The sequence below is a fragment of the Erinaceus europaeus genome, chromosome 8, assembly GCF_950295315.1.
Source record: "Erinaceus europaeus chromosome 8, mEriEur2.1, whole genome shotgun sequence".
NCBI classification, from domain to species: domain Eukaryota; kingdom Metazoa; phylum Chordata; class Mammalia; order Eulipotyphla; family Erinaceidae; genus Erinaceus; species Erinaceus europaeus.
The window spans coordinates 13,263,126-13,277,517 of NC_080169.1; the positions used below are offsets into that span (position 1 = coordinate 13,263,126).

Here is a 14,392-nt window from a genome sequence, read left to right on the forward strand (position 1 = left end):
GGTATCTGGGTTGCTTCCAAGTTTGGACTATTACAAATTGTGTTGCTGTCAACATTGGTGTACATAGATGTTTGTATGGGTACATTTGCTTTTATGTGAATATGTTAAATAGTTCGCCGCTCCACTCAGTTCTGTGATAGCCTTCAACTCTAGAACATTTGTACTTCTCTTTATTCTGGAACCTGACCTCCATCCTGACTTGCTCAAGTCTTGAGCATTTGATGCTTTGTCTTCTGTAGCTTCTGTTCTCATCATCACACTGTCCTTCCCACCTCTCTGTCACTATCCTCTTCTTACTCTAAATTGTCACATCTCCCAGCTACAAGGTGATTCATTCATTCCTTTTTTTTTATTGTAGTTATTGTTCTTGCTATTGATGTCGTTGTTGTTGGATAGGACAGAGAGAAATGGAGAGAGAAGGGGAAGGCAGGCGGGGGGAGAGAAAGACAGACACCTGCAGACCTGCTTCACCAACTGTGAAGCGACTCCCCTGCAGGTGGGGAGCCAGGGCTCGAACTGTGATCCTCGGTCCTTGTCTTTGCGCCACGTGCGCTTAACCCGTTGCGCTACCACCCAATTCTCTGATTCATTCATTCTGCATACTTAATTCAGCTACTTTATCTAAACTTTGAATTACGTACCTTTTATAGTATGCGTATAACTTTCTCTCCTTACTCCTTGCACCTGGAGTCGTCAGCCATAGCCTCTTCTGTTGAACTTTTCTCTCGCCTCCACAGTTCCCGTGAAGTCCCCCTCCTGTGCAAAGCCTTACCTAGTAGTTGTAATGTCCAGAAGGAAACACTGTCTTCTCTATATCCCTGCTTTGTCTCTCTCATAATTCCTACATATTGGTTTTATGAGGGTCCTTTATGTCTGGTTTTTTTGTTGGTTTATGTTTTGTTTTTGTTTTTTTTTCTGCTGGATTTTAAGCTAATCTATGTGAGATGCCCTGCTATGGAAGTATATCTTTTAATTTTTTCATAAATAAAATATATAGTTAATGTATATTTTTATGTATATCAAATGTTTTTTGTTTTGGTGGGGGTTGTTTGGTTTTTTGTTTGTTTTTGCTGTTGACTTTATGGTCTGTTTTATTTTGAGAAAGAATACTAGACTAGAGTACTGCTCACCTCTGGCCTGAGGTGATGAGGTCTGCTGCCTCTGGACCTCCGATATGAAAATCGGTGCTCCGGTGTTCATCTTTAGTAACCAGTCAGCGCCTGTATTGATACGAGGCGATGGAAGGAATCTTCAGTAAAATAGCAGCTGGCATTAATGTGATTGAAGACAGTCAGAGAGGTGGCACACTAGGTAGGGTGTGTACATCACCATGACTGCAGTCCGGGCTCTGGTCCCAGCATCACACAGGAGGTTATGTGACACTAGAGGATGCGCTTGTGCTGTGACGCCTCTGCTCTCTATCTGGATACAAAAGCAGCCTGGGCCATGCTTGAGGCCTCGGTTCCAGGGAAAGAAGGTAGTGGGGCAGGAAGATGATAAGTGAAGGGAAAGGGAAGAAGAGAGAGAGAGAGAGAGAGAGAGAGAGAGAGAGAGAGCTTGGAATTCAGAACCCAAGGCTTCCCCCCCCCTCCAGGGCTGTTGCTGGGGCTCAGTGCCTACACTGCGAAGCCACTGCTCCCAGAGGCTATTTTTTTCCCTTTTGTTGCCCTTGTTGTAGTTATTGTTGTTATTGATGTCGTCGTTGATGGATAGAACAGACAAATGGAGAGAGGAGGGGAAGACAGGGGGAGAGAAAGATAGACACCTGCAGACCTGCTTCACCACTTGTGAAGCAACTTCCCTGCAGGTGGAGAGCCGGGGGCTCAAACCCAGCTCCTTATGCCGGTCCTTGTGCTTTGTGCCACGTGTACTTAACCCACTGTGCTACCACCCGACTCCCTTTTTTTTTTCACCTGTGTGACCCATAAACTAGTTGTCCTTGTTCGTAGAAATGCTCCCCCCCCCCTTTTTCTACTCATTCTGAGATAACTATTATCATAGGTGCCTCTCTGAATACTTAAGGAATACAGTTACGTTATCAATGACTGGCTCCCTCCCACCCACCCCACCACCCACCTTTGCTGGGAATTCACTCTTCTAAATGAATTTTTTTCAGGTACAGAGAGATAGAGATAGAAAGAACACTAGAGAGGGAAAAACACACTAGTACCAGAGCTTTCCTCCAGTAAAGTGGGAGCTGGACGCAAACCTGGGTCATGCGTATGACCCAGCAGGTGCACTATCCAGGTGGGCTATCTTGCCATCCCATAAGAGTTTTTTTGCAATAGTCTTAGATGGAGGTTTGTCCCTATTACATGGATACATGCTTGCACTCGTGAAGGGACACGCCTTCACAGAATTTTTTTTAAATATTTATTTATTTATTTTTTTGCCCTTGTTGTTTTGTTGTTGTAGTTATTATTGATGTCATTGTTGTTGGATAGGACAGAGAGAAATGGAGAGAGGAGGGGAAGACAGAGAGGGGGAGAGAAAGACAGACACCTGCAGACCTGCTTCACCGCCTGTGAAGTGACTCCCTTGCAGGTGGGGAGCCGGGGGCTCGAACCGGGATCCTTCCGCTGGTCCTTGTGCTTAGTGCCGCCTGCGCTTAACCCACTGCGCTACCGCCCGATTCCCTCTTCACAGAATTTTGAGAATATATCAGAATCTGAGGGCAGAGTCAAACAAACTTGCTGAGGTCAGTTATAGAGCTTATGGACATAATTACGACCTCCTAGAGAAATCACAGACTGCTCTGTGGGACATGGTGACCATTCAGTAGCATACCAGACAGTAATTTCCTTGTACGCTCAGAGAAGGACAGGCCCGCCTTGTTCTTTGTTTCCCACAGATCAGCTGCTATGACCAAAAGCATGTTGAACTGAATTGGCTGTGGGGGGAGGGGGGGTTTGCCCTAAAATCATTCAACTTCCTTTAAAAAAATAACGAGACAGACACACCAGAGCACTGCTCAGGCCTGGCTTGTGGTGGTGCTGGGGATTAAGCCTGGGACCTCACCTCCTCAGTCGTGAAAATCTTTTTCATAGCCACTGTACAGTCTCCAGCCCCACAACTTCCTTTTTTTCTTTTCTTTTTTTTAACCACTGAGGTGTTGTACCTGCATCATGAATCCACCTCTCCCAGTGGCTATTTTTCCCTTTTATTTTACTCATTTATCTTTTTGTTTTAATAGAACAGAGAGAAGTTGAAAGGGAGAAAGACCCATGTGACCCTAGCTCACTGCTCGTGAATCTTCCCCTGCAGATGGGAAGCAGAGTTTTGGACCCAGGTCTTTGTGTAATGCATTATATGTGTTCAACCAGGTTCACCATCACCTTGCCCCCTTAACTTCTTTTGAACTGGTTTGAAGTATCACTGTAGTTGTTAAGCTATCTTTCCTTTCTTTCTTTCTTTCTTTCTTTTTTCCTTTATTGAGGATTAATGGCTTATAGTCAAATACAGTAGTTCGTACATGTGTAACATTTCTCAGTTTTCCACATAACAATTCAACCCCCACTAGGTCCTCCTCTGCTGTCATGTTGCAGGACCTGAAACCCCCTCCCCACCCTAGAGGTTTTTTTTTTTTATTATTTCTTTATTGGGGGATTGCTGTACAGTCGACAGTAAATACAGTAGTTTGTACATGCATAACATTTCTCAGTTTCCACATAACAATACCACCCCCACTAGGTCTTCTGTCATCCTTTTCCAGGACCTGTAATACACCAAACCCAGTCCAAGTTCTGCTTTATGTTCTCTTGTTTTTCAACTTCTTTTTTTTATTAGTGATTTAATAATGATCGACAGGATTGTGGGATAAGAGGGGTACAGTTCTGTACAGTTCCCACCACCAGAGTGCCATATCCCATCCCCTCCCTATTCTTTATCCCTCTGGGAGTATGGACCAAAGATCTCTACGGGATGCAGAAGTTGGCGGGTCGAACCATACCCCCAGCCTGTCTCTACCGTTCCCTAGTGGGGTAAGGCTCTGGGTTGGTGAGGTTCTTCTACCCAGCAAAGTCAGGTTGGTGTCATGATGGTATTTTCCAACTTTTACCTATGAGTGATATCATCTCATATTCATGCTCCTCTTTCTAACTTTCTGAGGTCCACTTCTACCTTGCCCCCCCTCCCCTCTCCTCCCCACCTCACCCCTCCTATCCTCTCCTCTCCTCCCTTCCCACCAGAGCATTGATTCAGCTCTGGCTTATGGTGGTTCAGGGGACTGAACCTAGGACTTCAGAGGCTCAGGCACAAAAGTCTCTTTATATAACCATTATGCACTCTCCCTGCCCAGCTGTTTTCTAATATAGTTTTCCTGGATTGCAGTTTACTGTTTCAGTATTCACATCATATTCAGTCAGTATTGTTAGTCTTACAATAGAATTAGTGAATGTTGCTTTATCTAGCTGGTTTAGTTGTTCTGAAACATTTCTGGAACCCTCCCTGATGATTCACTGTTGTGTTTTCTCCCACCTTGTAGGTGTGTGTATGTGGGAGATACTCATGCATGGTGTGAAGCCTTTTCAAGGAGTGAAGAACAATGATGTGATCGGTCGAATTGAGAATGGGGAAAGATTGCCAATGCCTCCAAATTGCCCTCCTACCCTCTACAGCCTTATGACAAAATGCTGGGCATATGACCCCAGCAGGCGACCCCGGTTCACAGAGCTCAAAGCTCAACTCAGGTACGAGTGGAAGGAGTGAGCTGGGCTGGGGTAGTTAGACTGCTTCTCCTCCCAATCATTGGTGGTGTTTCAGGGTCACTGTATCAGTATGCTTAAGGGGAACCTGCTTCTTATGCACATAGCACAATTAACCCATTTGCGTTTCTTTATCTCTTGGTAGAGAGTCTTAAGTAAATTACACTTTATAATCTTTGTAGACTTCAAATTATTGTCAGTTTTCTCTCCCCTAATTTTCAGCTGACTTAGCATAGCTTACAAGATTCCCTAATAATTACCTCCCTACTTCCACTTCCAATCTCCTGTCACATGACCCTTTCATCTCCTGTAGGCATATGTTCCAACAGTACCTAGCTGCTTTTTGATATACTGTTTCCTTTCCCTGAGGAGTTCCTTTTCAGTCTTCAGGATCCATCTTAGATGGTACTTTCCACAGGAAACCCCTAATCAACCTTCTCCCCCAAAGAGGTGACTACCTCTCTTCTGTTATTCTGTCTAAAGTATTCAAGATGTTCATCCATTTTGCACCTCTGTAAATCTCCAGTAGTAGTCAGTCCTGTAGGGGGGACAGATGTCTTTGTGCTGAGCCTCTCAGGCCATCTGCACAGACTGTACCTATCACCCGGTTTGGGTTTTCTCTGTGCTTACCTGATCTCAGCGATATAACATCTTGACAGGCAGCACTGTGTCTTCCTTGTCTGTGCAGCTGAGTCTGAATCTTAGGACCAGGCACCTATTGTGCTCAATAATCAGTTGTTGAATTGAGTGAAATTTTATCACTTTAAAACATTTTAATCCAATTTATGGACTGGGCAGTGTCATAAGTTAAGGTGTACTTATTTGTATTGCTTATCTTATTGGGGTTACTTCCCTGATTTTGTGTGGGATTTCATTTGTTTTTACTTGCGATATTTTAGTCTCTCTTTTTTTTCCCTCAGAAAAATGACTAATTGTGAGGGTCTAGAATATCCTGACAACTTACTGGGCTCAACCTTAGCCAGTGCTTGAGCCCTTTCTAAGCTGCTTCTCACCACCTCCTCCTTAGGCATCTGAGCCCACTGCACAGTTTTTCTCACAAGAACATTCAGGTATAAACCAGACCAGTAGGGGGAAGGATAGAGGATTCATTCCATCAACAACTGTTTGCTAAGTACCTACTTTATTCTAAACTAAGTTTTGTTGTCTTGTATCATAAGGGTCCTATCCCTCCTTGGTCATCTGTTAAAACTGGACAGATCTTATCCTTGCAGTTCCCCTCTATCTGATGTCTCTTAGCACTCTTCCTCGTGTTTTGTTTGGCTGGTTGGTTCCTTTGGCTTGGTCCCCACCCTCCCAAGCACAAAGGGGAAACAGAGTTTCATGTCTGCACTATGGCTTCGCCTCCCTCCCACCCCCAGCCACCAGGGTTAGCGCTGGGGCTTGGTGTATGTACAGCAAATCCACTGCTGCACTGCTTCACTGCTTGTGAAGCTTTTCCTGCAAGGGGGACTAGGGAGCTTGAACCTGGATCCTCCCACATGGTAACATGTTCTCTCAACCCATCTACCATCCAGCCACCCACTCCATTTTATATATATATATATATATATATATCTTTGACTTGATAGAATAGAGAAGAAGTAAGGGAAACAAAAAGATACCTGCAGCACTGTTCCACCACTCGAATCTTTCTCCCTACATGGGTGGACTGGAGGTTTGAACCCAGGTCTTCATACTTGGTAATATGTGTGCTCCAACTGGTGAACCACTGCCTGGCCCCCTTCCTGGTTTATCTTAACCATTCCTATGACTCTCCTTCTTCTTCCCTCTCTGTAGCCTTAGTTTCCATCCTACCCCTTTGTCTAGGGTTTCAAGGTGCCCTTTACATTGCTGCTAGATATCATATTAATTCTGAGCTTCAAACTCTGCACTTCCTGTAGGAACACAAGTTCCTTTCACTCTCTGTGTCACGTAATGGCAACTAGAACTACTCCTGTGCCCTGAAAGGCCTCTCTGTCCTCTTTTGTCCTGTTCATGCACTGTGAACAGAATAGTCTGCCTCATAGCCAGAACTCTTTTTCTCGAAACTGCTTCTCTGTTCACCCGTACTCAACTGCCTACCCTTCACTCTGGCGTCCCAGAGCACCATGTTCAGTCCACAGCACTGAGCTTCAGGTATCTGCGCCCAGTGCCGGTCATGGGGGCAGGATGACTAGAACACTTTTCCTGCCCTCGAGGAGCTCACAGTCTAGTATGTCTCATCCCCTACTAGACTGAAGCTCCTTGAGGCCAGGGATCGTCATACTCACCTCGGTGTCGTCTCACAGTAAGAGAGAGAACAACTGAAGGCACTTCTTTGTGCTTCTACTCCAGTGCTAATATTTACTCAAGAAAGTAGCTCCTAGACCTCCCAAGATAAATTTTTAACAGTAAACAGAATTGTTATGTATATACACACACGTAGGTACAAACATAATGTGTATCTAGACTGTAATTTATGCTTATTGCTTTGTGCATAATTAGCAGAGGTAGCTAAAGGAAAATATTATGAATGGATTGAAATTACTATAGGACCTTTCAGCTTTGCCCCGGGGCATGTGTCTGTCTTTCACTGTATTGGTTGAAAAAAGTGACTCTCTGATGACTCTTGTCAGGCAGTCATGAAGAGCTTGAGCCACCCTCCCTAGCCTAGATGTGAGTCAGCCTATCTTCACATCCTGTGCTCTTACTAATAAAGGCATTCTTGGTTAAGAAGCAGAATGAGAGTAATGATAAATAGCCTATTACCAGGTATATAAGTTTCTCTCGGCATAGTTCTCAGTGGCTGACAGGGAATATTTCCTGTGATGTATTGTAGCATTTTTATACTCTGATTGGCAGCTTCAAAGAATGTAGTAAAATATCTTTTAAATGAAAAATCATCAAAACTCTGGCTAATTCAGTCAATTCTTTGATAGATAATAGTCCCAGAAAATCACAGTAAATAGCTTTAGTATTTGCCCTTTTAGAGCATGTTCAAAAATAAAATTTCCCACAGTACTCTCCTTGACTAAGGTCTTTGTGCCCCTACAGCAAAAAATCAGCAGTTTTCCCTGAGCAGACGGCCTCACCAGTGTGTCCCAGGCCCTCACCTCTCCAGAGCCCAACCCCACTAGGGAAAGACAGAAACAGGCTGGGGGTATGAACTGACCTGCTGACACCCATGTCCAGCAGAGAAGCCGTTACAGAAGCCAGAACCCCCACCTGCATCCCCAATAGAATTTTGGTTCACAGGGAGTCAGGCGGCTGCGCAGCGGGTTAAGCGCAGGTGGCGCTAAGTGCAAGGACTGGCATAGGGATCCCAGTTCAAGCCCCCGGACTCCCCACCTGCTGGGGAGTCGCTTCATAGGCGGTGAAGCAGGTCTGCAGGTGTCTTTCTCTCCCCCTCTCTATCTTCCCCTCCTCTCTCCATTTCTCTCTGTCCTATCCAACAACAATAACAACTACAACAATAATAACTACAACAATAAAACAACAAGGGCAACTAAAGGAAAGAAAGAAAGAAATAAAAAGAAAGAATTTGTGGTCCGGGAGGTGGCACAGCGGTAAAGCACTGGACTCTCAAGCATGAGGTCCCAAGTTCGATCCCCGGCAGCATATGTGCCAGAGTGATGTCTCTCTCCTCCTATCTTCCTCATAAATAAATAAAATCTTTAAAAAAAAAAAAAAGAAAGAAAGAATTTTGGTTTATATTCCCAGAGGGGAGGAAATGTTAGATAACTAGAGGGCTCTCAAACCCAGTTCCATCAGGACCCTGAGAGAGAAGAGGAAAAAAGAAAAGAATTCAGAAGTAGTAGTAGGTGTAGGAGGGACTTAGAAAGGAAGAGAGGTAGGACCACAGGGAAAAAAAAATGAGCATAAATACATATATGTAAGTATAGATAGATAGTTATAGAAATAATAGTCAGCCCACATCTGTGATCTTGAGAGAACTACTGCATTTTCCAATGGAGGGAATGGGGACACAGAACTCTGGTGGTGAGAAAGATGTGGAACTATACCCTTTTTATCTTGTGATTTTTATTAAATCACTAATTTACAAAAATCAGCAGCTTTATCTTAGTTTTGGGGAACATTTTAAGTTACTGAGTAAATTTTTAAATCCTCTTTGAACAAATAAGGGTAGTAAACAAAATGATCATTTTTTTGTATTTTTAACTACTTTTTTGACATGTAAAGATGTGAATATGCCAAGAACTAAACAGCTCATTTAACTTCCACAAATTAGCCACATTTGTGTAACTATCCTTTAGAGCAGGAAAACAGCACTTACCACCACTCTGGGATAAAAACAACACACACACACACACACACACACACACACACACCTTACTCTTTCCACTTTACTCTTGTAAACATGGGTTGGTTCTGCCTTCCATTCTATAAATTGTATCATTCAGTTGTGTACTTTCTGTTCCAGTTTATTTTGTTCACCATTTAGTTTGAAATCCATAGTCCATGCATGGTTCTCATTGCCTCTGTAGTTTTCCATTTGTGAGTTCATCCATCCTGTTTCGTTGAACATGTAGCGCTAGTTGGGTCTACCTCCATAACTTGGCGATGGAAAGCTTTAGTAGAGACCACCAGTGGGTTTGCCAAATTGCCACTCCCAGCAATGCGAGCGTCAGTTGCCCCAACCCATTTGTTTATGTATTTTATTTTCCCTTTTGCTGCCTTGTTTTTTTTTATTGTTGTTGCAGTTATTATTGTTGTAGTTATTGACATCATCGTTGTTAGATAGGACAGAGAGAAATGGGCAGAGGAGGGGGAGAGAAAGAGAGACACCTGCAGACCTGCTTCACCGCCTGTGAAGCGATTCCCCTGCAGGTGGGGAGCCGGGATCCTTACGCCAGTCCTTGCACTTAGCGCCGTGTGCACTTAGCCTGCTGCGCTACCACCTGACTCCCGCCCCAACCCATTTTTAAAAGCCCTCATAAATTACCCTTTGTACACCACTTAAACATTTGGAGGCTGGATAAATAAATATCATTGGCATGTAAACAAAGGCTTCTATGAGCCTTTCTACTCTAAAGAGCATTGGCATTGTCACCTTGAAGGACAATCTGTGACTTTGTGTTGCTAGTCCCTCATTGAGTCTTCTCTAGGATTACTTTTTAGATCCAATACCATGCTTGCTGGTCTCTCTCTTCTCTGCTCTTACTAGTTGCAGCATTAAAAACTAATACTTACTGAGCATTTCTGTTGCCAGGCTTTGTGCTGTGCATTTTCACGGGCTATTTCATCTTTGTTTTACACCCCTTGGAGATAGAACTATACTACCATCAGACAGCACATGAGGAGATGGAAACAGAGCATGCAGCTGGGCTCTGGTCACAAGGGTAGATTTGAGGGCAGGTTTGCCTGACTACACACCCGCTGTTCTGCCCTTGATTTGAGATACAACGACTAGTCTTTCAGTGCTCTTTTTTGTTATTTATTATGACTGTTGAGGGGTTAATATTACCTAATTTAAAAGGATTGAGAAGGAATAGAAAGAAAGAAGCTCCTGCAGCTGATTTTCTTATATTTGTTTGAGTCTCAACCAAAGAAAATCATCACAAAGAATGATGGCATGTCTGGCAGTCTGCCTAGAGGCCCCTGCCACAAGGACTTTGGAGAATGAAAGCTTCTATATGTCTCAAAATACTTGTTGTCTCCATTGTATTTGTCTGGTTATCATAGCTTTAAGTGTGTTAACATTTGTTGCTATAGCCTCTGGAATCCCAAATACTATGGAAAATGGTTTAGGAACTTTTTCTATAGGCCAGGTCAGTAGATGCAGGCCATGTCAGTGCGCTGGCTGGAGTCTGCAGCTAGCTGCTGTGGTAATGGAACTGCGTCTCCGGTTGAGACCAGTGGGTGGGGGTGGGGGCTTGCCTGGGATGTTGTTTGTGTTGACTTACTGCTGTCGTGTTGCTTCTGAGCTTGAGCATACAAAGCTCGTCTTCTTGAGAGTCTGGTTGGGGCTATTTCTTTGCCTGGAACAACTACAGCTACAGATTAACTTTTTTAAAAAATATTTATTTATTTATTTACGTATTCCCTTTTGTTGCCCTTGTTGTTTTTATTGTTGTAGTTACTATTGTTGTTGTTGTTGATGTCATTGTTGTTGGATAGGACAGAGAGAAATGGAGAAAGGAGGGGAAGACAGAGGGGGAGAGAAAGACAGACACCTGCAGACCTGCTTTACCGCCTGTGAAGCGACTCCCCTGCAGGTGGGGAGCCAGGGGCTCGAACCGGGATCCTTATGCCGGTCCTTGTGCTTGGCGCCACCTGCGCCTAACCCACTGTGCTACCTCCCGACTCCCTACAGATTAACTTTTTATTAATATTGTGTCCGTGGAGTTGTGTCCAAGTGACGTTTGATAACATCTTAGGACCCAGACTGTTTCGTTTGGCCTGTGAGACTTCAGTTTATACCAGCCAAGAGAATGATGTGTGCTACCTGATTGAATGTAAGAACAGAGAGCACTTGGTTTGGAGGAATATAGTATGTTGTATCATGCTGATTTTTTTTTTTTTTTTTAATTTTAACCAGAACACTGCTCAGCTCTAGCTTATGGTACCTGAGATTAAACCTGGGATCTGGATGCCTCCTGCTTTTTAACATAACCATTGTACTGTCTATCTATCTCCTCAGCTCAGTGGGTGTTTTGGTTGCTCAGTTGGTTTAGTTTGGTTTAGTTTGGTTTTTTGTTTTTGTCTTTTTGAAGGGTTGTCTTTAATTTCTGGTAGAGATGGGTGGCTGCAACACTGCTCCAGTGTTCATGAGAGCTCCCCCGGACAGGTGCTCCCATGTGTACCAAGTACTTGACATGAGCCCCCAGTCATAGTAGTGTGCCACTGGGTGAGCTGAGTCCCAGCCCCTAAAACTGGTTTTCAAAAGGTTATTAATTTGTTGGGGGAAGGCTGACATAAAACATTGGTTGTGGGTACAGTGGGGGAGATACAGCCCGTTACCTTGTAAACCACTATTAATCACACATTTTAAAATATTGGGGTTTATAAAAGCTCTGAATTTGGGCAGATTATATAGCCTCCTTTTAAGAGCAGGCTCACAAATGCAATTTATTCCTTGGTTTTTAGGATCAAATAAAATCTAAAATACTTTGAGTTGGCATAATTCATGGTAGGTACCCGTATTTTGTTCTTTGCATTAGCAATAGTAACGGGGAGCAGTAACTAGAGCTTCTTCTGAAGGACCTAGAGAACAGAAGAGTTATCAGTTACCTCTGTTTAAAAAGAAAAAGAAAGAAAACAGTTTGAATCTAGACGTGTGACTATTCTCCAGATACCAAAATACTAAGCACATCTTTTTGATGCTTTTAGAAGTTAGAATCTTCAGCTTCCCCTTTCCAAATTCTTTTTAAGAGTTAATAATTGTATTTGACTTAATGTAGATGACTTGCGACCATGACCTTTCATTACCCAGGATCGCAGGCTTTGCACTCCAGATGTCATTTATTACACATTAACATATGTTAGTAACCTCACCCCAGTAAGGTTTCGTGTTTCAAATAGTACTTTAAGAAAAATAAAGTTAAGGAGTCGGGTGGTGGCGCACCTGGTGGAGCACACAAGTTATAGTGCTCAAGGACCCAGGTTCAAGCCCCTGGTCCCCACCTGCAGGGGGAAAGCTTTGCAAGTGGTGAAGCAGGGCTGCAGGTGTCTCTGTCTCTCTCCCTCCCTATCACCCCCTTCCCTCTCGATTTCTAGCTGTCTCTATCCAGTAAATAAAGATAATGCAAAAAAAATTAAAGAAAAGAAAGAGAAAGTCAGAATCTACCTGTTTAACCCATACGGGTTTCCGGTCACTCCTGAAGAATCCCGCTTGGTCTCCCGGCTACCTGGAGCTCTTTATCATTTCTTGTGGCGAAATCTGTGGGTGGTGAATTCCTAAAAAGTTTGGGTTATTTTTTAACTGAAGATTAATTTAACTTAATTTTACTAAATATGGAATTCTGTTTACTTAGGGTTATTCATTCTTTTTCTTTTGATAAAATTTTTATTTCCTTTTTGTTGCACTTGGTGTTTTTTTATTATTATTGTTGTTGTAGTTTTTGTTGTTGATGTCATTATTGTTGTTGATGTCATTGTTGAATAGGACAAAGAGAAATGGAAAGAGAAGGGGAAGATGGGGGGGAGAGAAAGGCAGACACCTGCAAACCTGCTTCACCGCCTGTGAAGCGACTCCCCTGCAGGTGGGGAGCCAGGGGCTCGAACCGGGATCTTACCGATCTTAATACCGGTCCTTGCGCTTTGTTCCACATGCGCTTAACCCGCTGCGCTACCGCCTGACTCCCTGTTCATTCTTTTTTCCTTTCTTTCATCTTGTTAAAGCTTTCACTATCTAAACTGTTCTTTCTAATGAGAAGTCATTGGCTTTCAAGTCACTCTCTCAAGATCCCTAAGTCTTCCGTCGTCTCCATCTACTAATCATCCCATCCTGTGCTAACTATTTCAGATATCACAGTTTTCATTTTAATGGCCAGGAAAATAAAATAGCTCAGCTGCTAGAGTACCAAATTTGCATGTTTTTCATTATATAGACTTTTCATTTTAATTTTTAGACTGATTCTTTTAGACTGTTTTGTTGAATGATCAGTGTAAACATGACGGGTCACTATGTACATTTCTCTTCTTTGGAGAAGCTTAACAGCTTCATCCTTTTGGGTTTGGATCCATCCTTGATGGAGCTTTCATGCTTCCTTGGTCTTGGACCTGTAGAACTCAGCCTGGCCGGCTAGGAGTTTCTTGTGAGCCTTGTCTACCTTCAGCTAGTCTGTTCTCCACTTACTGTGAGTGTATTTCTTGGGAATCTGCTTGTTTTGTTTGTTTTTGTTTTTCACTTTGTTTTTCCTTTGCACTTCTAGATACACACTTTGATACATGTGTCATAGATTCATGGTATCTTCTGAACACCCGAGCAGAGTTCACGTCTTTGTCACCCTGCTTATCTTCCAGATATTCAAGCTGTGGCAATACCTTTTTGCTTACCAGTGTCACATGCCAACCCTTTCAGTGGACCAAGGTTCTTTTCCCAGCATTAAACCTGGGAATGGAGAGCCACAGGCTTTTGAATAATTAGCCCTTTGATCAGCTTCTAGATCTGTTGACAGGAGGAGGTGGCTATGGTGACTCCATTGGCCTCATTGGGGTCTAGCCAGACCTTTTTTGCCATAGAAAAGAATACTATAGGCCGACCTCTTCTGAATCCTGGGCATAGTCTTGGCTGCAATGGCAGTGCACACATTAATAATAATAATAATAATAATAATACTTTAACCCTTTTATAGTCTCTGCTGTCTTTCATATTTCTATAATTATGAATAAAATGTCCAGTAATGACTTGAATATAAAATCCCTGCCTGCTACTACTAATGTGGCTAATCTTCAGAGTCCCTCTTTTAAGTTTTCTTTTCCTCTTGAGAATTGATCGCATTTTCATGTTTGTATATCAAGCAGTTTTAGACATTGTGAAACTCTGGATTCAGGTGTAGTCCCCCGAAGAGCCCTCTGTTTGTATATATACGTATTTGTTTTAACAGGCAGTAGATTTGGCTGGTCTCAAATTGCAAACTTTCTCTCAGCAGCTCGAGTCTCAATACAGTTCTCTTAGCCTTAGTTAGCTGGGTTCCTGGGATGCTCTCTGTATGTGTGCATTTCTGCGGTCAACTAGAGATTTGTTC

The 14,392-nt window shown here is 43.1% G+C and overlaps 1 protein-coding gene across 23 annotated transcripts in view; it reads left to right on the forward strand.

The window, feature by feature from the left end:
* PTK2 (protein tyrosine kinase 2) overlaps positions 1 to 14,392 on the forward strand; it is a 224,867-nt gene that overhangs the window by 172,764 nt on the left and 37,711 nt on the right. For all 23 annotated transcript variants that reach the window (XM_060195947.1, XM_060195943.1, XM_060195936.1 and 20 more), the window contains one exon: positions 4,484 to 4,688. In XM_060195947.1, the coding sequence (XP_060051930.1) occupies positions 4,484 to 4,688 (205 nt within the window). The remainder of the gene's footprint in view (positions 1 to 4,483; positions 4,689 to 14,392) is intronic.